General features: G+C 42.6%; 1 protein-coding gene across 4 annotated transcripts; it reads left to right on the forward strand.

Moving 5' to 3' along the window:
- The first annotated feature begins 835 nt into the window (after positions 1–835).
- Positions 836–23,642, forward strand: LOC127806101 (uncharacterized). 4 transcript variants are annotated; one of them, XM_052343121.1, is made up of 7 exons: positions 836–1,063; positions 1,149–1,209; positions 1,322–1,360; positions 22,517–22,629; positions 22,841–23,060; positions 23,204–23,250; positions 23,420–23,642. In XM_052343121.1, the coding sequence occupies exons 1-7, from the start codon at positions 947–949 to the stop codon at positions 23,603–23,605; spliced, it is 783 nt and encodes a 260-aa protein (XP_052199081.1). In that variant the 5' UTR covers positions 836–946; the 3' UTR covers positions 23,606–23,642. The 4 variants fall into 4 exon arrangements, with proteins under 4 accessions (XP_052199081.1, XP_052199091.1, XP_052199100.1 ...); XM_052343131.1 differs by having other exon boundaries at positions 836–1,060; XM_052343140.1 differs by having other exon boundaries at positions 836–1,057.
- Positions 23,643–24,930: the final 1,288 nt, after the last annotated feature.

Genomic DNA, 24,930 nt, shown 5'->3' on the forward strand with positions numbered 1-24,930 from the left:
AGATGAGATGGCCCCGAAAAGAATCCTTCCAATGAGACTCCCCTGAAGACTCTTCCAGTCATCGGGTGACTTATTCCTGGTTTAAGATGAGTTTTCGAGTTTAAGGATTTAAGGGCTTAAGGATATGGCTCCCTTCGAAGACTTTACAAAGTCATTGGGAGATTTTTGTCCAGAAGACTCTTCGTGGTGTTCAGCCTTCTTTATACTTCTTTGGATTTTTGGTTCGATTTTTCTAAGATACCCCACAACAATTATTGATACTTATTTTATTGGCTAGATCCATATTTTCGTCTTTATGCTTTTATGTTTTTTTCGTGTTGTTATTCGGACTTTTTGATATTTTGATTATACCTTTATTTTTGTATTTTCGAGTCAATTCAACCCTTATATTTTGACATTTCTTTTCATATGACAAGTTAAATTTTTTATTATTTTAATTACATCCATGTACTTATATTTTTGATTTAATTTAATTCATGTACTTTAACGTGTAAATAAAAAAAATATTAAATTAATTAAAAAATACAGGTATATGAATATAATCAAAATAACGAAAATTTTGAGTTATTATATGAAAAAATGTCATAGTACAATAATTAAATTGATTTAAAAATATTTGTTAAATGATGTATTAAAATAATAAGAAAATTAAATAAACATAAAAAAATATAAAATTAAATAAAAATATAGATTTGGCCAGCCTTAATGATTTGTGAATTATAATTAAGCATCATTTATTTATCACTCTTTTTTAATAATCTTACAATTTTTTATTAAAACGGTTAGATACCCTCACATAATTACTTGAGAGGTTCACAGAATGAAGTATTAATAAGTTTGCGATTGTTCGGAGGGCTCACAGACTGAAGTCTTAATAAGTTTGCGATTGTTCGAGGGCCTACCGCCCCCCGCCGCCGCCGCCGCCGCCGCCATCGCCGCCATCGCCATGGAAAGCAGAGAAGAGAATTGGAACAAGTTCGTGGTTGGGTCAGTGCCCACTTTGTTTTACATTCCGGACTTCATCAATGATACCCAACAACAAGAGCTCCTTCGTAATGTAGTAGTAATCATTCGTTCTTCTCTTCTCTGGGGGTTTAATCGAATAGTATCCGCTTTGCTTATCATCGCGTTTTGGCTTTGTCTTGTAGATTTACCAAGCTCCAATTTCTAAATGGAAAGCCTTGAAGAACAGGCGACTACAAAATTGGGGTATATCGCACTCCCAACACTTTGTCTGCCCGCCCCCTTTCTTAATTATTTATTTGTCAGCCTTCTGAAATGGAAACCCTACCTCTGCACTGCATTTATCTGTTGGCTACAGGAGGGGTTGTCCATGAAAAGGGTCTTCTGGCGCAAGATTGTAAGTGTTAGATAATATCTTCACTTTTGTTCTCAACTTTTACTTGTCGAATATGGATTTATTGAGTATTTTCCCACTTTACCTGGTCATCCCTTTTTTGTATTGTAGCTTAAAAACCTTCTCGAAATGGTTCAAGGTGGCTTCAACTTAATTCTGCAGATGATGGTTTTATTGCAAAAACATTAAAAATGATAGGCGGCCCTAGTGCACAAGGGCTCCCTGCTTCCTGAGGGTTGTATTTGTATGCAACCATGAAACTGAAATGCCAAGTTGATTTTTGCCACCTTTGGAACACAGAGAGAATATTACAACCCTACAAATGCGGAAAACCTTGGAAAATATTTACTGCATCACTTCATTCCAATTATTCTCAACCATATATAGTTTAGGCTAGGGGCTTGTTAGTTGGGAAAAATTTTAATTTCTAGGCGCTACAGAATTTTTTATGCTCTAGCACCATGAAAAACCTTATTTTCAATTCAATAGGCAGTGAACAGAAATAACTTAACATCTTCATTCTAGATATGCTAGGACATCTGACATGTAATCAAAAAATTGATAAGTGACTCGTGTTTTCTTGGACCTAGAAGGAGATCAAGGGTTAATGTGGGTGGCACTTAGACTGGCTTAAGTTTTGGGAGGGGAATGGTAATAGGTTCCACTTTTAGTTTGCCATGGTGAAGGGATTCTCCCATAAGGTGATTACTAGACCTGCGTATTACTACTGGTTTCTTATTGGTAAGAACACATATTTTACAAACCCTACTTTGAAATTGGGGGCTCCTTTATAGCCTAGTTTATCAACTTCTACGAGTCTTAGCAAAACCTTGGTCCAAACACCTTTGTTGGGAAAACAAGGAGGTGGTTGAGTGTTTTAGGCGAAATCCTTGGTTTAAGACTCCACTACAGAAATGCCAATGGGTCTTGAGTGGAGGTAGATGACTATCTATTGTCCTACAAATAACTTTGGGAGTTTTGAGTACGAGAGTCGAGGGAATGTGTGATGTGCTCGAAATATAAAAGAAATACTAGCACCCTTTGTTTGATAAGAAAGTTCGCCACAAACAAGAAAATACTAGTTTTGATTTGCCACACTCTAAGATAGAAGAAGGAAGAGTGATAAGAATCAAGTAAATTCGCCACTAAACAAATGAATTACTTAGATAAGAATTAGGATAAAAATGCTCTCTGCACTTTCTTCATAAAAATGTTTATGCCAAAACATTACAAGATCACACATATAAATACTAGTCTTAAAGACAAACCTAATAATTAAAGATAGACAACATCATTGCCTCTTTTGAGAAAAGAGGGCCAATGATGATAAAAGACAAATCAAAAGTATAATGTAAAACATTATCATGCCACTTTTGACAAAGGGAATCATGATTGCCTCTTTTGACAAAAGGGGGCTAATGATGATAAAAGACAAACTAAAAGCATAAAGAAAAACATATTTTAAGCCACTTTTGACAAAGGGAAGAATCATGATGATAAAACACAATGATACATAAAAGTCAAAACACTCTCAAACAATGAAGGGTGACATCATGGATGACATCAGTTATGAGACTTGGTCTTGTTGGAAAGACTTGGGCTTGGCAGATAGGTTGATTGCTTGAACTTGATCGTGGAGTGTCTATGTTGCATTTTGGTCTTGGGCTTCCAAGCAAACAAACAATGTGATTAATTTGGGCTTTAATTCCTTCACTTTGAATTCTAATTCTTCCAAATGGGCTGAACTCTTCCCAATAAATAACTAAAGTTCCTTTTGAAATCGTTTAGCCCTTGAACGAGTAATTGGCCCAAAACTTACATGCTCTTGGACAACCCTTGCCTTTGCATCTTTGCCGTTCACATCAATGTGATAGGGATATGTTTCCTATTTTGATTATTTCTTATATTATTTTTAGAGATTAGACTTTGATTAAGTTTTATCTTGTTTTGAGATTTACTTATCTTGTTTTGCTTTGATTTATCATAGTTGTTTAGATGATAGAATTATATTTTATTTAGGAATTAGTTAAAGTTATATTTGATTTAGAGATTAGAATCATACATAGTTGTGAAATGTGTGCCTCAGGTGCAAGGCGCAAGGGCCCTGTGCCTTAGAGCCCCCAAGGCGAGGCGACCTTAAAGAGGTGGGCGTTTATCTGTTGAGGCGCGTGCCTTAGTAGAGGCAAGAGGCGCGCTGCTCATATTTTTAATATATTAAAAAAAGTAAAAAAGGAAAAACCCAGCCGTAAATACTCGATGGAGACAGACCCAAAGCCCTAAAAGCCTCTCTTCCTTCTTGCGACACTAGAGAGAAGTTTACACTTCTTTCGACAAGATTGGCCGGCCGACGACGGAACAAGGACAAGCTGCCACTGAAATAGGTATGTTTTTTCTTTTTCTTTCTCATCTCATCCCTCTCTTTCTTTTTTTTCTTCCTTCTATTTCGGTTTTGCCTCTTTCTCTCTCTTTTTATTTTTTCTTCTTAAAAATTGAAGATTATCACTATTATTAAGGGGAAATGATGCCAATTTTTTTTTGTTTTCTTTTTTTTTTTTCAATATTTTGCCTTTTACAATTGTGGGTATTAGTTCATCTGAGTTCTTATTTTTGTTTTCAAAATTATACATTTTAATTTTCAAGTTTCTTTTTATAATCAAAATTTTAATTTTTTAGACCAAAAAAAAAAAAAAAAATACAATCTTGCTCTGACTAAATTTAATTTTGTAGCATTTAATTGATTTTGTAGTAGTTGGTTAATGAATACCAAATTGCTACTAATAGGAAATTACTAGCCAAAAACACATGAGAATATTAAATGTCAGTCAGAAGGTGGGGAAATGCCGAATTTTACATTGTAATTTTTTTTTTTTAAATTTCAGTCTTTTATGGAGTCTTCTAGTGGTAGCACTGCTGGTAATCGAAAAGACCCAGCATGGAAATATATTTGTCTTGCCAAGCCAAATAGCACAAATGATCTAATTTGTAATTTTTGCAAAAAAATTATAGAGGGAGGAATTTATAGAGCTTAGTAGCATATTGTTGGCGGATTTTGTAATACTAAACCTTGTGCAAAATGTCCACTGCATATTAAAATAGAAATCAAGGAATTTATGGAGAAAAAAAGCTGCAATGAGTGTGGAGAAAAGTTATATTTTGAAGATGTGGATGCTTTGGGCAATGATGTAGATGAAGATGATATTGTTGGACTCAAAATTAAGAGTTCAAAAGAGGGTAGTAGTGAGTCTTTCAATGTGAAAAAGGCAAAAATAAAAGGGCCAATGGATGTATTTTGTACTCCTAGTGCAGAGAAAGTATTGCAAGATAGGAAGAAGATGAGACAAACTACAATGAATCAAGACTTTGGAAGTGAGCAATATAATTTAGACGATGACGACAACGATGACGATGACGATGATCAAGAAGATCATCTTATGATTGATGTTGGATGTAATTATTGTTGTGTTTGTTTTCTTGAATTATTTTGTTTGATTATGAATTGTTTATGTTTGAATTTGATGATGAATACTTGTTAATTTATTATATCTTGTTTTTATCCTTTTAATTTGCTTATATTTAGTTAAATTATATATTTTTCTCAGTGCGTGTTGCCTTTGCCAGGCGTTTGCCTCACCTTGCACCTTGTGCCTCGGGCTCTAGGACCCCTTTATGCCTTAGAGTGCCTTGCGCCAGTAATAACTATGGAATCATATTTTGATTAGGTTATTATGTTTTAGTTGCCTATAAATAGACAACACAATGAAACCTTTTTTCCGGACTTTGATGAATCATTAGTATGATATATCCTTCTTAAATTTTCTCTCTCTCTCTCTCAGCTCTTTTCTCTTGTTTTTCTTTTCTCTTCTCCAGCTTCTTCTTCTTCTTCTTCTTCTTTATCATTTCCCTCTCTTCAACTTTTTGTGATTCTTTGCTGTCCTGCGTCAGTTTTCAAAGCAAAATTCATTTTCAAGTTTTCACTTCTTGATTCATCAGTTTATTGGAGCACTGAAATTTCCAAACAAAACACAAACTGTTTGGAAGTCTTCACAGCCCCCAAAAGATTTCAGAAGAGTAGCAGCAACACCATTAGTTTTGTACAACAATCCCATAACCATCTTCACCACCATCAGCAACTTGCCATTGCATACAGCAAGACCAAAGCATAGCAGCAGAAAATCAACCATCATCAGCATACATCAATGACTGCACAAGAACATTCCTTTATCAACAGTAGTGTAGAGCTGTCTGTCACAACCCCAAGGATCTCCAAGAATATAACATTAATTATGTATATATGTATTTCTCTTTCGATTGTACATTGCTGTTGTAGTAGTTGTACCTTTCAGTTGTACTGTAACTGAAAAGATAGAGTAGCCTATAAATAGGTTAGATCAATTAGAGAATGACATAATGAATGATATTTGAATCTGGTTCTCTCTCAACTTTTCTGATCTCTCTTTCTTTTCTCTCTGATTCTCTTTCTCTTTTCTGTTTGCATTTCTCCCTCATTTCTATCTGTTTCTCCCTCCATTTCTATTCTAATGCTCTCTTAGATTCTTCCAATTTCCCATCCAAATCTTACATACATGACAAATGGTATTAGAGCTGGTGGTCCTCGGCTGCTAAATTGAGATTGAGACGAGTAAGGAAGGTGCGGATTGGAAGCAGATCTTGAGCAATTGTTGATCCCCAGTTGTAATCATCAGCGATCAGTTGTAGTGATTGGAGGCGATAGTTCACAGTAGATCGGAGCCAATTGATTCTTAGCTGTAATTCTAATGATCATAGCATCAATTTTGTTGACTTGTATATAGAGATAGTTAGTATTATGTCATGACTTATGTCATGAGTTAGCATTATGTCATAGCTTATGTCATGGTATTTGTATATATACGTGTTCCATATCTTAGTTTGTAATATAAGAGAAATTCCTCAAACGATCTCTCTTTCTCTCTAAATTCTCACATGGTATTAGAGCCACTGGTGATAAGCCACTGCTGTGTATCCTTCTCCAACAATCTCCAAACCCTAAATTTTTTTTTTCTGTCCTTTTCGCCCCTGTGAAGGCTAAACTTCCACTGTCTAGCCACCATTTGCCAACACCACCGCTACCATAGTGTTCACCGTCATCAGATCGGCTGACCATTAGAGACTCATCGCCGTTGAAGCCCTCACGTGCTGTCACGCGTGTCCGACTCTTTCTGCCCAATTGCCACGCGCTGCCCATCAGCCCACTTTTCGACCACCACCTGCTCGTGCTACCGTCGCTGTTGCATTGCTGGCCTCAAATCGGCCCAACCTCGAAGCCCCACTACTGTTGCCATTGCCATGTGTTATCGCGCACTGCTCATCAAATCTGCTAGATCTAAATCGTCGGCCATTGCACCCACTTTTCGTCCACCAACTGCTCGCGCCACCGCCGTCGTTGCATTGTTGACCTCAGATTGGCCTAAGCTCGGAACCCCACCACTGTCGCCGTTGCCATACGCCACCCATCAGATTTGTGTGCAGAGATGTTTTTGCCTCGATCTCTCTCTTCGGTGCTCCAATTGCGACGTTGTCACCACCTTCGGAGTTCGACTCTCAATGAGAGCACCAATGATGGATGCCTTAGTTCTTGAAAGGGTGATTTTCACCTAACTATCTTAGGATAGAAGGGAGAAATCAAAAGTGTGAAGACACTTAGGCAATTTCGAATTTCTATTCTCTTCAAAAGTCTCAAATAGAAGGCAGATCAAAGCCTTATATAGATGGCTGTCCCTGACCCTCTTGTTTCTCAATACATTAATGCAATGCATGCATGCTTAACAGAAATGAATTTGCATGAATGTTAGAATTAAAAGAGAATACATAACTGCTGAAATAAAAGAACAATTAAAGGAACTATTAAAAGAATAATTTATGGAAGCCAGATGAAGAGAATGCTGACTAATGTTCGGATTGCAAGTCTCAACCCTTGAGGTTCGGGACACATCGGGCTCGGACAACAGGCCGAGCATTGGCGCAATTAGCGATAACTCGAGGCAACCTAATAGTGATAGTCAACATGCTGCGCCAGTTGAGGCCCCAGCCTACTGATAGGCCATCGATGTACCAGACCTACCAAAGACCAGCATGCATGAAGGATAGAATAGGGAATTAACATATGTAGGTTGTTACAATCAGCATGTGTGTATGGGGGGGGGGGGGGGTAGTTTTGTAATCCATATGCGGAGGGAATAATCTTGCATGTGCAAGGGAATTCGGTTAGAGAGGGGTAGAGGAGAGGTATAAATAGCTGAGAATAAGAGGGAGAGGGTAGTTGGTTTTTGATAGAAGAATTGGGAGAGTAAGGGCCTCTCGAATGCCCTGGATTGTTCTTGTTTTCTTGCTGAAAAGTATTGATAGCTATTGATATTCGATTGTTTGGATTTCTATCAGGGTTCCTATTAATTTGGTATCAGAGCAATCGATCCATGGGGATGACTGTTTCGGAAAGAGTGGGTGAGCTGGAGGGGCGTATGGCGGGTTTACAAGATAGTATAGAATTGGTGAAGGTAGAGGTCATGAGGGTGCAAAATATTAAAAAGAGCATGGCGGGGATGATGGACCGATTCAACCTATTAATGGCGCAATGGGATGAGCAGGAGAAAGGGAGGAAGGGGAAGCGAGATGAGGAAGACCAACTTGCGGGTTCGCCTTTGTCAAGGGAGGGAACGCCGGTAGCTAGAGGGAGGAGTGGCGAAGGGGGCGACTGGGTCAATGGCGTCGGAAGGCAGTAGTACCGTGGGAGACGCCTGGAAATACCCATCTTCGAGGGAGATGATCCAGATGGTTGGGTCTTTAGGGTTGATCGCTACTTCATTGTGAACCAGCTGTTTGATGCGGAGAAGTTGGAGTCAGCGGCCTTATGCTTTGAAGGAGTGGCTCTGTCGTGGTTCCAGTGGGAGCAAAGACAAAGACGGGTGAGGAACTGAAAGGAGCTCAAGGCGATGTTGAGGAATAGGTTCAGGCCTGCACAGGAAAGCACGGTGGAAGAGGGGTTCCTTGCGCTTCGACAGTGGGGGTCCGTCAAGGGCCACTTTATCAGCGGATTAAAGCCGTCATCCGAGCCGAGATGAGAGTGTCGAGGTTGATCGGGTTGGAGCAGATGATCGTAGAGAAGATGGAGGGGATGCAGAAGGGAGTCGACGCCAGAAGAGGGGAGGTGCAATCGATGGAAAGGAAGGTAAGAATCATGCTGGACCAGTTCGCATACTTGAGGACGAAGTGGGAGGATCCAGAACGGGAGAGGAAGAGCAAAGCGAAGGAGGGAGATAGACCTTCGGAATTTACCCAGAATTCCGAGGGATCACCTGGAATCGAAATGGGCAGGGAGTTCGAGGGTGGAATTAGAGGGAATGGGCGGCCGGAAGTGCGGGGAAGATGGCTGGAGATGCTGAATTTTGAAGAGAAAAATTTGGATGAATGGATTTTCCGAGCCGAAAGATATTTCTCTATCAATCAACTGTCCGAGGAGGAGAAAATCGAGTCAGCCATTGAGTCGGCTGCTCTGTGTTTCGAAGCAAGGGCTGTGGCGTGGTTTCAATGGGATACTCGACAAAAGGGAGTTCGAAATTGGGAGGATCTAAAGATCCACCCAAGTAAACAATTTTGATCTTCACAGGAGGGATCAATGGAGGAAAGGTTGTTAGCCCCCAGGCAGGATGACTCCATGTGGGAATACTGCCTCCTCTTTGAGACTTTGGCGGCCCGAGTGGGAAAACTTTCAGTGGCCATACTGGAGGGCACATTTGTTAATCAGCTGAAGCCAAAAATCAGGGTAGAAGTTGGGGTGTTACAGCCATCGGGTCTATCGCAAATCATGGAGACCGCCCAACGAATTAAAGACGAGATTCACATACTCCAAGCCCAAGTGGGTCCTGGACCACCTGGGAGCCCTACGATTCAACAACAATTTCCTACTTTTCACCTTGAGGACAAGGTGAAAGTGCAGGAGGGGAGTAATGATAGGCCATCGGTGTACCAGACCTACCAAAGACCAGGATGCATAAAGGTTAGAATAGGGAATTAACCTATGCAGGTTGTTACAATCAACATGTGTGTATGGGGGGGTAGTTTTGTAATCCATATGTGGAGGGAATAATCTTGCATGTGCAAGGGAATTCAGTTAGAGAAGGGCAGATGAGAGGTATAAATAGCTGAGAATAAGAGGGAGAGGGTAGCTGGTTTTTGATAGAAGAATTGGGAAAGTAAGGGCCTCTTGAATGCCCTGGATTGTTCTTATTTTCTTGCTAAAAAGTATTGATAGCTATTGATATTCGATTGTTATTTGGATTTCTATCAGGGTTTCTATCACCTACATGCCAATGGATCAGTTGGGCCAGCTTGTGCCATTTGAGGCCCTAGTTCTAATCTTAGCCCATAGTTCAGCCACAGAAGGCCAACCTAGCCCAACAAGATGAAGCCCACAAGACCAGGCCCAATCCAACAAACCCACTAGCCCAACTCATGAAGCCCAGAAGCCAAGAGACCAACAATGAAGTCAACATTCTCTTCATCTGGCTTCCATAAATTATTCCTTTAATTGTTCCTTTATTTCAGCAGTTATGTATTCTCTTTTAATTATAGCATTCATGTAGATTTATTTCTATTAAGCATGCATGCATTGCATTAATGTACTGAGTAACTAGAGGGTCACGGACAACCATCTATATAAGGCTTTGATCTGCCTTCTATTTGAGACTTTTGAAGAGATGAGAAATCTGAAATTGTCTAAGTGTGTTCACACTTTTAATTTCTCCCTTCTATCATGAGATAGTTAGGTGAAAATCACCATTCCAAGAACTAGGGCATCCATCATTGGTGCTCTCGTTGAGAGGTTTCCTATCCTCTCTTTCGAAGCTCTAGTGCTTGGAAGATGTTCTCAGAAGTTCTTGTCTATCCAACAATGACAAGACAGACGCACAGGGACTGCATCGAGAATCTAAAAAACATGGCCAACACCATGGACGAAAGATTCTCACGGGTGGAGCAGACCTTGCAAAATCTGACCATCCTAATGTAACAACAACAGCAACAACCGCCAAGGCGTGGCAGTATCCATTTTTCTTCCCACAGGCGGCGATCTACTGCCTTAGCCAGCCAGAGGTTCGATTCTAGCTTTGATGGTGGATCGGAGACAGATGGAAGAGGTAGGAATTGGAACCCCACAGAACCCCGCACGCAACACTTGCCTAGTATTCAAACTGCGCTTGCAGTTTCCAACATTTTCTAGTGGGGATCCCATCTATTGGCTTAACCGGGCCAATTTATTTTTCATGTCACAAGATATGAGCAGCAAGGAAAAGGTGGAGTATGCCGCCTATTTGCTTGAGGGCGAGGCTAGCCATTGGTGGCAGTGGCTGTCACGCACATACGAGAATCAAGGCAAGAGCATCCGTTGGAAGGATTTTGAACAGGAGGTGCGGACTTGTTTTGGGCTTATAGGCTACGTGGACCATGATGAAGTCCTATCCAAGATGCGCCAAACAGGATCCTTGAGGGACTACCAGCAAGAATTTGAATGGGTGGCCACACAATTCAACGATTGGCCAGAGAAGGCATTAATTGGGGCGTTTATGCCTGTATCCGGACATCGTTGTAGAAGTCAAGCTTCATCGGCCAACTGACATGCGTCAGACAATCGATATTGCCCGGCTGAAGGATGATCAATTGCGCGCCATGCACAAGGCCACGACTTTCAAGAGCCTTGTCATGGCTGGATCTAGTTCTGGGGCACAGAAGGCAAACTGTCGCTTATGCCACAAGCTGTTGCCAGCAAACGCATACCACCAGGAGTCAAGAGGCTATCATGGGCCTAGATGCAGAAGAGGCACGAGTAAGGCGTTGGTTTCAACTGCTACAAAAAGTTCACCTCAGGCCACAAGTGCAAGGTGTTCCAATCTTTCCTGATCGAGGTAGATGACCCACAAAGGAGGAGGAAGATGAAGAGGCAGAGCCCGGCATGCCCTTTGACACGACTGCAACCAACAACGGGGTGGAGGTTGAGGATCTGCCAGAGGTGTCCCTTCATGCGTTGGCAAGATCTGTGAGGCCACAGACTATGCGGGTGACAACGATGCTTAAGGGAAAAGTTGTTAGCCTGCTGATCGACAATGGCTCAACCCACAATTTCATTAGCACCAAAGTCGCCCACAAGCTGCAAATTCCAACTATCAACATTGAGCCCTTTGAGGTGCGAGTAGCCAGTGGAGAGCGCCTCACATGCACACAGCAGTGCAAGGTTGTAAGTTTGAAAATCCAGCACATTGCTGTTATTGTAGATTTGTATGTCATACCATTAGCTGGAGTAGACAGTACTAGGTGTGCAGTGGCTAGCCCAATTGGGCAAGGTTGTGTTTGATTATAAGCAGATGGTGATGGAATTCACCTTAGTGGGCTAACAAGTTCACTTGGCTATGCAGCCGGGTGCCGCCCGGGCAGCCAAGGTGAATGTGATACAAAAACTAATTCGGGCAGGCAGTGATTGCTATGCCATACAAATAGCATCCCAGCCACGGGGTCCCGACAGCTCTCAAGCAAAGGATGAGGTGGAGTTGCCTGCTGACATATAGGCAGTCTTGACCAAGTTCCCTACAGTGATGCAGGAGCCCACAAACTTGCCACCAAGCCGGCCTTTCGATCACCGCATTCCCTTGCTGGATGAGTAGCCTATTAATGTAGCCCCCTACCGATATGCCCACCACCAGAAAGCTGAGATTGAAAGGCAAGTGAAGGAGATGTTATAGAAAAATCTAGTGCGACCCAGTACCAATCCATTCTCATCACCAGTTTTGCTGGTTAAGAAGAAAGATGGAACTTGGTGCTTTTGTAGAATCTGTACTGATTACCGAGCACTCAATAAGGCGACAGTGAAGGATAGATTTTTTATTCCAGCCATTGATGACATGCTGGATGAGTTAGCAGGGTCAACAATCTTTACAAAATTGGACTTACGGGCAGGCTACCATCAGATTCGGAAGCACTTGGGAGATATACATAAGATTGCGTTTCAGACACACCATGGGCACTATGAGTATCTAGTCATGCCTTTCGGCTTGTGCAACGCACCATCAACTGTCTAAGCGGCCATGAATTACATTTTCCAGCACATGTTACGTTAGTTTGTGGTAGTATTTTTTCGATGATATACTGGTTTATTTGAAGTCCAGGGACCAACATTTGCAGCATTTGGAGCAAGTTTTGAGCATACTGGCCGGAGAAAGTTGTCCAAGTGTGCTTTTGGACAGACAAAGTTGGAGTATCTGGGACACAGGATCTGCCCTGATGGTGTTAAGGTGGAGCCACAAAAAATAGTTGCTATCTAGTCATGACCCAAGCCAAAGAATGTTTCCCAGCCACGCGGATTCTTTGGACTGACGGGCTATTACCAAAAGTTTGTGCAACATTATGGGGTTATCGCCAAGCCATTGATGCATCTCTTGAAGAAGGATAAGTTTTTGTGGACAGAAGAGGTTGACCAAGCCTTTGCAGCACTGAAGGAAGCCATGACGTGCACTCCCATGTTGGCTATACCAGATTTCTCGCAACCATTCGAAGTCCATACAGATGCCAGTAACATAGGCATTGGCACAACACTTGTGCAGCAAGGCTGACCAATGGCCTATCTCAGCAAGGCGCTTGGTCCAGCTAAGGCCACACGGTCTGCCTATGCTAAGGAGATGTTAGCTGTTATTGAGGCAGTCAGGGTGTGAAGACCCTATTTATTGGGGCAGCGATTACAAATTGTGACTGACCAGCAGCCTTTGAGGCACCTTTTGGAGCAATAGATTATGACCCTAGATCAACAGAAGTGGGTGGCCAAATTAATGGGGTATGACTATGAGATTGTCTACCGATTAAGGGCGCAGAACAAGGTTGTTGATGCCTTGTCTCGACGTGACGACAGTGCCCCGTTGTTGCTTGTCACAGGGCCAACGTGGGCTATTTGGTAGCAAATTCGAGATGCACTTGAGACAGACTAGCATAGCTAGGAGCTGATACAGGCCAGCACAAGCACAGATGCAGTGAGTGATTATGAATTCCGCAATGGCCAACGTGCCCATAGTGCTGCACAAACTTCCAGTAATAACCTGTCAGCCCCAAGAATCCGCGCAGTTGGGAAACATTCTGATGATGGTATTTGAGACCGACAACCAGGTGTCGCCTCGACAAATGAACATTAGGAGTAGAACTTCGGACTTGGCTATGTCGGGCCTTGGGAATACAACCTGCAAAACAACGGAGTAACAAGGCTAGGGTCCCTCGGGGTAGACTCCGATGCTCAAGTTAGTAAAGTAAATGTGGGTAGTAGAAAATGTAAGAGCTGGAAAGCTTGTCATACCTGGTGAGCACCTCTGCTTTTTATAGTCAGGTCCGTTATGGGGTACTCGAGATAAAACTCGAGATGGGCAGGCACGACTCCCGAGGGCCCCGGTCAAGCTGGAACGGGTCTCATGGTCCTGCCTGGATTTTCCAGACTCCGCTCCGGATTGTAGGCTTGCCACGTCTCAGTCTCTTGGATAATCCACGTGGCGAGTGAACTTACTAGTGCGTGGGGGTATTATTGTAATTTAGGTAGTGCCACATCATTTTGCCCCCCACACCTTGAGCTGAGCTGAAAATCATGCTAGGTCGAGAGTAGCTTAATTTATGAGATTATTTGACTATAGATTAGACCCGAGATGCACATGAGTGTTTTTAAGCATGAGATTAGCGTTTAACAGCGTCATTTATTATCTTAAAATTGTAAGGGGTGTTTGGTTGGAGGGAGACTGTTAGAAATTAGGACACAATAGGATCGTTCTTGAACAATTCTCTCACCCTCACTCGAGGAAACAATCACAACAGAAACTGTAAAACAAGAAATGCAAGAACAATAAAAGTGATTAAGAAACATCAAACCAAACAACATTAGGCATAGATTTATCCTGGTTCGGAATGACTTTGGCAATCCTACATCCAGCCTTCAAACACCCCAGTGCTCTCAGCATTTTATTAGGATGAAATCGATTAGTACATCAAGCCTCTAAACCCTCATCTATATCCCTGAGTATAAGCACTCATTCTACCAAGAAAACACAAGACTAAAACCAGCCTTTCTCTTCTCAAGAACGGAAACCCAGCACTTGATCACAGACAATATTAGAAACTCTCTCACACCATCATCTTTGACTGCCTCCCTTGCTCTTTTATTTATAGAAAGGGTGGACATCCCTATGTAACTAATTACTATGGGAATATTACAGTTTGACCCCTCAAATTTCTAAGTAATTACACTTATAATTTTAAGCCCTAACTGTTCTAATCTTCCAATCGATGGTCTTCAATATTTTACTAATCTTCTATCGCACAAACTCTAGGCAAACTCAACAGAGGCATTTATTACCTTGTAATTATAAGGGGTGTTTGGTTGGAGGGTTTGGATCCCTCTATATAAGCCCCAAGGCCCTACCCCTCAATTATCACTTCAAGGCAAGGTCCTAACTTTTGAGGTTAGTCTTTTCCTCCCTTCTTCTTTGTTTTCTTTTTGTTTCTTCCTTTGCTTTCTTTATATTGTTTTTTTTTAATTATTTTTTCATCTATTTCTTCGGCTAGATCTCGGCCATGACCGAGGTCGGCCTCGGCTCCTGGCCGAGCTCGACCATGGTTGAGGCGCGGCCTGGTCGCTACCCCCATTTCCTTTTTTTTTTTTTTTTATTTGCTATTTTTTTAATAAATATATATTATTAATAACAACAAAATAAGTCTTAACTTGACTAACCTGTTTTTTTTTGCTTTTTTGTCGCAAGTGTGGTTTAAGATTTCTCAATCTAAGTCGTGCCTGTTGAGCTCCCTTTGGCTCGTGCCCAGCTATAGTTTTCCTTCCTTAACCTCTGCCTTCCTTCTCCTGGTCAGTGATTTCTTCTTAGCCAATCTTACTCATTTTTAGCATGTCTTCTTCTTCTTCTTCTTCCTCCTCGGATTCAGAAACCTTAAGTACTAGCTCTATTAGTGAGGAATTGAACGTCAAATTATCCAGCCCCTCCCACAACCCCCTCTGTAGGCCTAAAAAGCTTAGGAGGCTTGAAAGAGTTTTTCCTCATCCTTCTTCGGAGTCTCATGTGAGTAGTGATCCCAACCTAGAGAACTTATTTGAGGATTTGACTATCGACCACTCCACCATAACCGATAGAGAGTTGTTTTTCCTTCTCAAGAAATACCACCTCATTCTTGATGAGTATTGGTACAGAAAACTCCGAGGTCTAAAAGTTCACCAAGCCCCCCAGGGTTGTATCACCGTATACGAGCAAGCCCTTGCTGCCGGCCTTAGGTTTTCCCTCGTGGCTCTTGTAGTCAAGGTGTTTTCTGCCATGCGGTTATGTCTCTCTCAGTTGACTCCCAATTGCTGGAGGTGCCTAGCTATCTTCGTTCTTTGTTGTCAAGCTCAAGATATTGAGCTCATTGCCCAACTCTTTTTTAGGATGTTCAAGGTAATCTCTATTAGTAAGACCGAATCTCAGTTCCCCTTTTCTCCCCTCAACCAGCATCAGTTCATAGTCGATAATCCCACCTCAGTAAAACGATAGAATAGTAGATTTTTCTTTGCTGGCCTGAAGGACGAGAATATCAGTTTTGGGGTGCCAGTTGAGTGAGTTTTTCAACCCTCGAAGATCCATAGTCGTGAGATCACGCAGGATGAGCTTCGTAATATTCAGATTTTGAGGGAGCTGAACCCTATCAGTGTTTGAACATTGATATGTGACCGTACCTTATACCTGGGGGGTTTATCCACTCACGCTTGCTTTGAGTTCAATGTCACTCTAGGTAGTCATTTTTTCCACTTTTTTCGTACTTTTGATTTGTTGTTTTTCTTGCCACTAATGTCTTGCCTGTGTTTTTACAGCTAAAATGGTGAGTACGGCCTTCATCTGGGGAAATAACAAATGGAGACCCGCGGAGGATGAGGGTGCCACTGCTCCCAAGAAGAAAAAGCTGCCCTGGATCCCCCTTCGGTCGGGGAAGGGGAGCCTAGCCGCCCTAGGAGAAAGAAAACCTCTCAACCTCCGAGACAACTCATCCCAACACCCGATTCTCCCTCCCACTATTCAGACCGTGTTCCTGATTGGGGAGTGAAGGAAAACGATCTCAGTCGGAATAGTCAGATAGCGAGACGAATGATTCACCACTTCGCCACCCCTGCCGACCGTCAAGTGCTGACTGAACAGTCCTTGGAGGTAGTAGAAGGCGCCTTGTGCAAGCATTTGGCCCAGGTAATCCTTTCTACTTTATCAACATCTTTCAGGCTTAGCTATGTTGGCCTTACTCATCTTGCTTATTACAGGTGGTCACGCTTGTTTTAGACTTCTCTGGACGCTTTGCCCAAGTTTCCAAGAAGACCTTAGAACTAGACACAGTTGCACGAGAGGGACGAGTTAGTAGAGAGCCAGAGGAAGAACCTGGATGAGTTGACCTCCAAGCGACAGTCCTTGGGCCTACGCATTCAGGAGCTCGAGGAAGAGCTATCCCAGGCGAACTCGCTCAATCATAGGTACGAACGCGAGCTCGGCATACACGCGTTCGTACCTACGATTGAGCGAGTTTGCCTGGGATAGCTCTTCCTCGAGCTCCTGAATGCGTAGGCCCAAGGACTGTCGCTTGGAGGTCAACTCATCCAGGTTCTTCCTCTGGCTCTCTACTAACTCGTCCCTCTCGTGCAACTGTGTCTAGTTCTAGGGTCTTCTTGGAAGCTTGGGCAAAGCGTCCAGAGAAGTCTAAAACAAGCGTGACCACCTGTAATAAGCAAGATGAGTAAGGGTAACATAGCTAAGCCTGAAAGATGTTGATAAAGTAGAAAGGATTACTTGGGCCAAATGCTTGCACAACGGCTTCTACTACCTCCGATGACTGTTCAGCCAGCACTTGACGGTCGACAGGGGTGGCGAAGTGGTGAATCATTCGTCTTGCTACCTGACTATTCCGACTGAGATCGTTTTCCTTCACTCCCCAATCAGGAACATGGTCTGAATAGTTGGGGGGGGGGGGGGGGAGAATCGGGTGCTGGGATGAGTTGTCTTGGAGGTTGAAAAGTTTTCTTCCTCCTAGGGCGGCTAGGCTCCCCTTCCCCGGCTGGAGGGGGATCCAAGGCAGCTTTTCCCTTCTTGGGAGCAGTGGCACCCTCATCCTCCGCGGGTCTCCGTTTGTTCTTTCCCTAGATGAAAGTCGTGCTCACGTTAGTGGCAAGAAAAACAACAAATCAAAAGTACGAAAATAGTGGAAGAAATGAGAGTAACATCGGGCTCGGAGCAAGCGTGAGTGGATAAACTTTTTAGGTACAAGGTACGGTCACATATCAATGCCCAAGCGCTGATAGGGTTCAACTCCTTCAAAATCTGAATATTACGAAGCTCATCCTGCGTGATCTCACGACTATGGATCTTCAAGGGCTGAAAAACCCACTCAACTGGCACCCCAATACTGATATTCTCGTCCTTCAGGCCAGCAAAGAAAAATCTAGTCTTCCATCGTTTTACTGAGGTGGGATTATCGACTATGAACTGACGCTGGTTGAGGGGAGAAAAGGGGAATTGAGGTTCGGTCTTACTGATAGAGATTATCTTGAACATCCTAAAAAAGAGTTGGACAGTGGGCTCAATATCTCGAGCTCGACAACAGAGAACGAAGATAGTCAGGCACCTCCAGCCATTGGGAGTCAACTGAGAGGGACATAACCCCACGACAGAGAACACCTCAACTACAGGAGCCGCGAGGGGAAACTCAAGGCCGACAACAAGAGTTTGCTCATATACGGTGATGCAACCATGGGGGGCCTGGTGGGCTTTTATACGTCGAGGTTCTCTTTACCAATACTTATCAAGAATGAGGTGGTATTTCTTGAGGAGAGAAAATAACTCTCTCTCGGTTATGGTGGAGTGGTCAATAGTCAAATCTTCAGATAAGTTCTCTAGGTTGGGATCACTACTCACACAAAGAAGGATGAGTAGAAACTCTTTCAGGCCTCCTGAGCTTTTTGGGCTGTGGGAGGGGCTGGATAATTCGACGTTCAATTCCTCACTACTAGAGCTAGTACTTAAGGTTTTTAAATCCGAGGAGAAAAAAGAAGAAGACATGCTAAAAATGAGTAAGATTAGCCAAGAAGAAATCACTGACCAGGAGAAGGAAGGCAGAGGTCAAGGAAGGAAAACCACAGTTGGGCACGAGCCAAATGGAGCTTAACAGGCGCGACTTAGTTTGGGAAATCTTAAACCACACTTGCGACAAAAAAATAAAAAAGAAACATGTTAGTTAAGTTAAGGTTTATTTTGTTGTTATTAATAAAATATATATATATATATATATATATTAAAAAAAGAGAGCAGCAAATAAATAAAAAAGAGAAGGAAAGGGGGGCAGCAGCGGGGCAAGCGCCCCAAGGGGAGGTCGGCCATGGCCTACCTCGGTCAAGCTGGCCTTGGCTGAGGGCGGCCAGGCTGACCCTGGTCGCGTCTCAGCCATGGCCGAGATCTGGCATCAGCCTTGGTCGACGTAGACTAGGCTGAGGGGCTCGGCCCCGCCAAGATCTGGCGAGGTCGAGCTCAGCCAGGAGCCGAGCCTGGCCAAGGCTGACCTCAGCCAGACCGAGATTTGACTGAGGAAGAAGATGAAAAAATAATAAATAAATATATATAAATATATATATATATATATAAAGAAAAGCAAAGGAAGAAACAAGAAGAAGGGAGGGAAAGACTAATCTCAAAGGTTGGGAGCTTGCCTTGAAGTGATAATTGAGGGGTGGAGCCTTGGGGCTTATATAGAGAGACCCAAGCCCTCCAACCAAACACTCCTTATAATTACAAGGTAATGAAATCCTCCCTCAAACCAAACACCTCTTTCAATTTTAAGGTAATAAATGACGTTAAACGTTAATCTCATGCTTAAAACTATTGTGCATCTTGGGTCAAATCTACAGTCAAATAATGCTAGAAATTAAGCTACTCCTCGACCCAACATGATTTTCAGCTTAGCTCAAGGAGTGGGGGGCAAGTGATGTGGCACTACCTAAATTACAAAAATACCCCCATGCACTAGTAGGTTCGCTGACCACGTGGATTGCCCGAGAGACTGACATGTGGCAAGCCTACAATCCGGAGCGGGGCCCGAAAAATCCGGACCGGATCGCGAGATCCGTTCCAGCTTGACCGAGGCTCTTGAGAGTCGTGCCTGCCCATCTAGGGTTTTATCTCGAGTACCCTATAACGGACCTGACTATAAAAAGCAGAGGTTCTCACCAGGTATGACAAGCTCTTCAGCTCTTACATTTTCTACTACCAGCATTTACTCTACTGACTTGAGCGTCAGAGTTTATCCCGGGGGACTTTAGCCTCGTTACTCCGTTGTTTTGTAGGCTGTATTCCCGAGGCCCGACATAGCCAAGTCCGAAGTTCTACTCCTGAGGTCCATTTGTCGAGGCAGCACGTGGTGGTCGGTCTCAAATACCATCATCACATTCTTTGGGTTATGCCATGACTGGATAACAACTATTTTCTGTGGCTCCACCTTGACACCATTAGGGCAGATCCTGTGTCCTAGATACTCCAACTCTGTCTGTCCAAAAGCACACTTGGATAGCTTGATGCAGCAATAACAGCCACCAAGGCGTGGCAGTAGTCGTTCGTCTTCCCACAGGCAACGATCTACTACCTCAGCCAGCCAGAGGTCCGATTCTAGCTCTAATGGTGGATCGGAGACGGATGGAAGAGGCAACAACTGGAACCCCACATGCAACAACCGCCTAGTATTCAAACCGTGCTTGCAGTTTTCAACATTTTCTGGTGAGGATCCCATCTCTTGGCTTAATTGGGCCAATTTATTTTTCAAATCACAAGATATGAGCAACAATTTTCTTGAGGGTGAGGCTAGCCATTGGTGGCAGTAGCTGTCACACGCACATACGATTCCAAGAGATGGGATCCTCACCAAAAAATGTTGGAAACTGCAGGCGTGGTTTGAATACTGAGCAGGTGTTGCGTGTGGGGTTCTAGTTGCTACCTCTTCCATCCGTCTCCGATCCACCATCAGAGCCAGAATCAGACCTCTGGCTGGCTGAGGCAGTAGATCGCTGACGGCTACTACCACACCTTGGTGGTCGTTACTGCATCAGGATGGTCAGATTTTGCAAGGTCTGCTCTACCCGTGAGAATCTTTCGTCCATGGTGTTGGCCATGTTTTCTAGATTCTCAATGTGGTCTTTGTGCATCTGTCTTGCCATTGTTGGATAGACAAGAACTTCTAAGAAGGTCTTCGAAGCACTAGAGTTTCGAAAGAGAGGATAGGAAACCTCTCAACGAGAGCACCAATGATGGATGCCCTAATTTTTGGAAGGGTGATTTTCACCTAACTATCTCAAGATAGAATCTTAGGCAATTTTAGATTTCTATTCTCTTCAAAAGTCTCAAATAGAAGGTAGATCAAAGCCTTATATAGATAGTTGTCCCTGACCCTCTGGTTGCTCAGTACATTAATGCAATGTATGCATGCTTAATAGAAATGAATCTACATGAATGTTGGAATTATAAGAGAATGCATAACTGCTAAAATAAAAGAACAATTAAAGGAACTATTAAAGGAATAATTTATGGAAGCCAGATGAAGAGAATGCTGACTTGGCTGTTGGTCTCTTGCCTTTTGGTCTTCATGAGTTGGGCTGGTGGGCTTGTTGGATTGGGCCTGTGATGGGCCTGGTCTTGTGGGCTTCATCTTGCTGGGCTGGACTGGTCTTCTGTGGCTGAACTGTGGGCTAAGATTAGAACTGGGGCCTCAAATGGCACATGCTAGCCTAGCTGATCCATTGGCATGTAGGCTGGGGCCTTGATTGGCGCAGCATGTTGATTATCGCTATTGAGTTGCCTCGGGTTATCGCTAACTGGGCCAATGCTCGGGCTGTATTCCGAGCTCGATGTGTCCCAAACTTAAGGGCTGAGACTCGTGATCCTAACACATTTTTATCAAGAAAGAAAAGACAACATCCCCCCCCCCCCCCCCCCCCACCAAAAAAAAAAAAATTCCCTTCTAGGATTTGATTTGTAAGATTATCAAAGTGTTCTGTGGACCTTATAGGCGAGCTAGAACTTCAACACCTACCCTTCGGGATTCTTCAAGCTGTTCAGTGCAATTCCCTTGTTCTCCAGGCAAATAGTGTTGTCAGCTAAACGACCAACTTGTGTATGTTTGGTTGGTTATTGTTTTGGTTGGACGTGGACATCTATCATGTTAAAAATATGATGGTATTTTATTTATATGTCACTTCTTTAGCTTGACAGATGGAGACCCATCTTTGGATACATATTGTTATTGGCTCATGTATCTTACAGGCTTTGCATCAATTCGTAGCGTATATTGCTAATATGATTATACAGGTTGTGTTAAGTTAGATCAATGCCCTCTTGCCATTTGAAACCCCCAGAAGCTTCTGTTGAAGATAGAACGGACTTTCTGTTTCATTCGGATCATATTCTAGCATGCAACTTTTCGTTCATGACATGGTATAGATCATTGTCTAAGCAATGTTAAGTAGTGCTCGTGGTATTATTCAGTTCAACTTTTTCCGGATCATTGTCAGGTATCTGGTTGGGCTACCTCCCATGCATTGCATGCAGCAAACCCTGTTGTACCAATAGTTATTTCATCCTTCTCTACCGGTGTTGAAAGTCACTGTTTTCGCCAGGATTGCTCACAATCCAAGAACAAGTGCACATAACAATATAGTGGACAAAAAGAAAAAAGACTTGGGTTTTAACGCACTCCTATTAGTTATATGCATTTAGAAATTAGTTATTTTACTTCAATGCTGGGTTACTCTGAGTAGAATAGTGGTAAGGGACAGAGAAAATCAGAGTTCCTCAAAATTGTTCAAGTTAGGTTGGGCGCGGAACAGAAACTCTCCAAGGTTTTTTACCACCTTTTAAGCCAAGTTTTCCAGACTTCAAATTTAAGCAATACTACTTGATTGGACTCAGCCTGGATCTATACCAATGCAAAATTCCATATTTTGCTATTTATTGGTTAAATGATGAGCTCTGGGAATTTAGGGAAGCTTGCTTATTCCATTAAACATTGATTTTCTTTGATCAAATAAGTTGCCTTTCTGTCTCTGATTCGCAGTGCCTCCATGGCTGAGAAGAATTACAAACAAGATCTTTGAGGAGTCATGCCTGTTTCCATCAGCAATTAATCATGTGCTCATTAATGAATACCTTCCTAACCAAGGCATAATGGTTTGCTCACATGCCTCTCTTCTTGTTACTGTGCCCTCTAATCCCGAGGTTGTGAACTGAAACATCCGTAATTGGGAATTTTAATTCTCTGTTGAGAATCGTAATGGTTAAGGCTTGACCTGATATCTGAATTGTTTTTGCCCTTGTGCAAGTGTTTTTTCTTAATTAGCGCCACTCACACTAACAATAGTTGTTCATAAAATTAATGCAGCCACATCAGGATGGGCCTGCTTATTTTCCAGTTGTAGCAATTGTGTCTCTTGGATCACCTGTCGTTATGGATTTTACACCGCATTCAAGTTTGCAACTGGCTAACACATCGATAAAGAGTGGCGATGGAGATGATGACCAGTGGTTGGATGGTCACCATCCTTTCTCAGTGCTACTGATGCCTGGCAGTCTACTTGTTTTCAAGGACAAGGCATACTCAGGTAGAGACTGTACACGTGATGGGTGTGTGGCTTACTAGTAGCTATTCGTAATTGCTTGCTTGCTTGCTTTTTTGTTCCTTCACTCTATTAGAGTATTGTTTTTATAGAAATTCATGATGGTCTGTGGTTGCCATGTTTTCCAGATTACTTGCATGGCATAAAAGATACGGAGTGGCAACAATACAACCAGGTAGGACCGTACTGTTTAATAAGTGACTGAGACTGAGAGTGAGTAGTCAATGTGACATAATTGAAACAGAAATAATAATTATGGATGAGCCATGCTGTGGACTGTAGACTGATCCTCCAACCTCCAACAATAATATATGTATGTTATGTATGTGGGTGTGTGTGTTCAGGCTGTCAACGTTGTTGAAGATCTGAAACATGGTGGGAGTACTGGGACTGGGACAAAGGCGAAGCAACCACTGGAAAAGGAGAGAAGTGGAGGAGCTGCTGCTGGTACGCTGCAGAGGGTCGAGAAAAGAGTTTCATTTACATGTCGGGTTGTACCAAAGGTTTATAAAAGCTTTTTCAAGGTCTAGAATTTGCAAAAAAAAAAAAGAAAAAAAGAAAAGAAAATTGCATTTAAGATGGCACTTGGCTGCCACTAATCTGCATGATGCATGGCCTTCCTGTAGCCAAATTGCAAATTGTTTTATCCAGTTTAAGATGGAAACGATTTTGTTAAAACCCAAAAACCCATAAAATCCCAAAGTCTCCTTCCCAAATGCCAAGTTTCTACTGCAATTTGGCTCTTTTCCATAAAGTCTTTGTTGTGATTAGAATTCTCATAGATAATATTTTTCTTTATATTCTATAATTCTTTTAAAATTAGATTTTTTTTATGAATAATTGTCTATCATTGTCTTGGAATATTCGGAGTGATTTTCACAAGTTAAGTTATTTAGTTTGGACATTGTGCGAGATTTTCCTGATTTACGGGGAAATTTACATCTTTTAACCCAAAGGGTTATTTTGGGCTTTTGTGTCTTATTCGATTTTTTAATAAACTTTTGTCTATGACACAATAATTGTTTCTTATTTTTTTATTCGAGTTTTTCAAATAGAAGAGTAGATTGTCTCATGGCTTGCCTTTGTTTCTCAATGATTGTTAGTGATTTTAGGATACGTTTGATTGGTCATATTTTTTTTTGTCAAAAATGGTTAATTTTTACTCAAATTTTAGTTTTTGAGGTTTTTTATGGGCTAAACTTTTGGTCTAAGTGATATTATTTTTTCACTTGCTGAAAAATGTTTTCTCATTTTGGGGGGGGGGGGGGGGGATTTTTCATGGAATTTGAAAGCAAATCACGTCTCCATCATCTCTCTGTTGTATGCGTCGAAAACTCAATCTGGCAGAGGAGAAAAAGCGCGGTCGGTGGTTGCGAAAAGGAGCAGCAAGGCTGGCGGTCGTGAAGAGGAGGAGGAGCTCGATTAGCGACTGCGAGGAGGACGGTTGGCAGCGAAGCTCGAGGAGAAGTGTGGCAACGACGAAGCTTGAGGAAATTTGGGTGAAATTTGGGAAAGAGAGAGAAATGGGGGGGAAGGAGATGGTTTTTTTTTTTTTTTTTTTTTTTGGGGGGGGGGGTTCACACATGGCAGATTAATTCCATAGAAAATAGTGACAATGTGGGGGGGGGGGGGGGCGGGGGATTTTTCATGGAATTTGAAAGCAAATCACGTCTCCATCATCTCTCTGTTGTATGCGTCGAAAACTCAATCTGGCAGAGGAGAAAAAGCGCGGTCGGTGGTTGCGAAAAGGAGCAGCAAGGCTGGCGGTCGTGAAGAGGAGGAGGAGCTCGATTAGCGACTGCGAGGAGGACGGTTGGCAGCGAAGCTCGAGGAGAAGTGTGGCAACGACGAAGCT

Source organism: Diospyros lotus, chromosome 1 (genome assembly GCF_014633365.1).
Source record: "Diospyros lotus cultivar Yz01 chromosome 1, ASM1463336v1, whole genome shotgun sequence".
Classification (NCBI taxonomy): domain Eukaryota; kingdom Viridiplantae; phylum Streptophyta; class Magnoliopsida; order Ericales; family Ebenaceae; genus Diospyros; species Diospyros lotus.

Bases quoted from the DNA above. Each gene is read 5' to 3' on its own strand.
- LOC127806101 (XM_052343121.1), top strand. From the start codon at position 947: ATGGAAAGCAGAGAAGAGAATTGGAACAAGTTCGTGGTTGGGTCAGTG. The intron at 23,061-23,203 runs GTAGAGACTGTA...CATGTTTTCCAG, and splicing joins CAAGGACAAGGCATACTCAG to ATTACTTGCATGGCATAAAA. The intron at 23,251-23,419 runs GTAGGACCGTAC...GTGTGTGTTCAG, and splicing joins AGTGGCAACAATACAACCAG to GCTGTCAACGTTGTTGAAGA.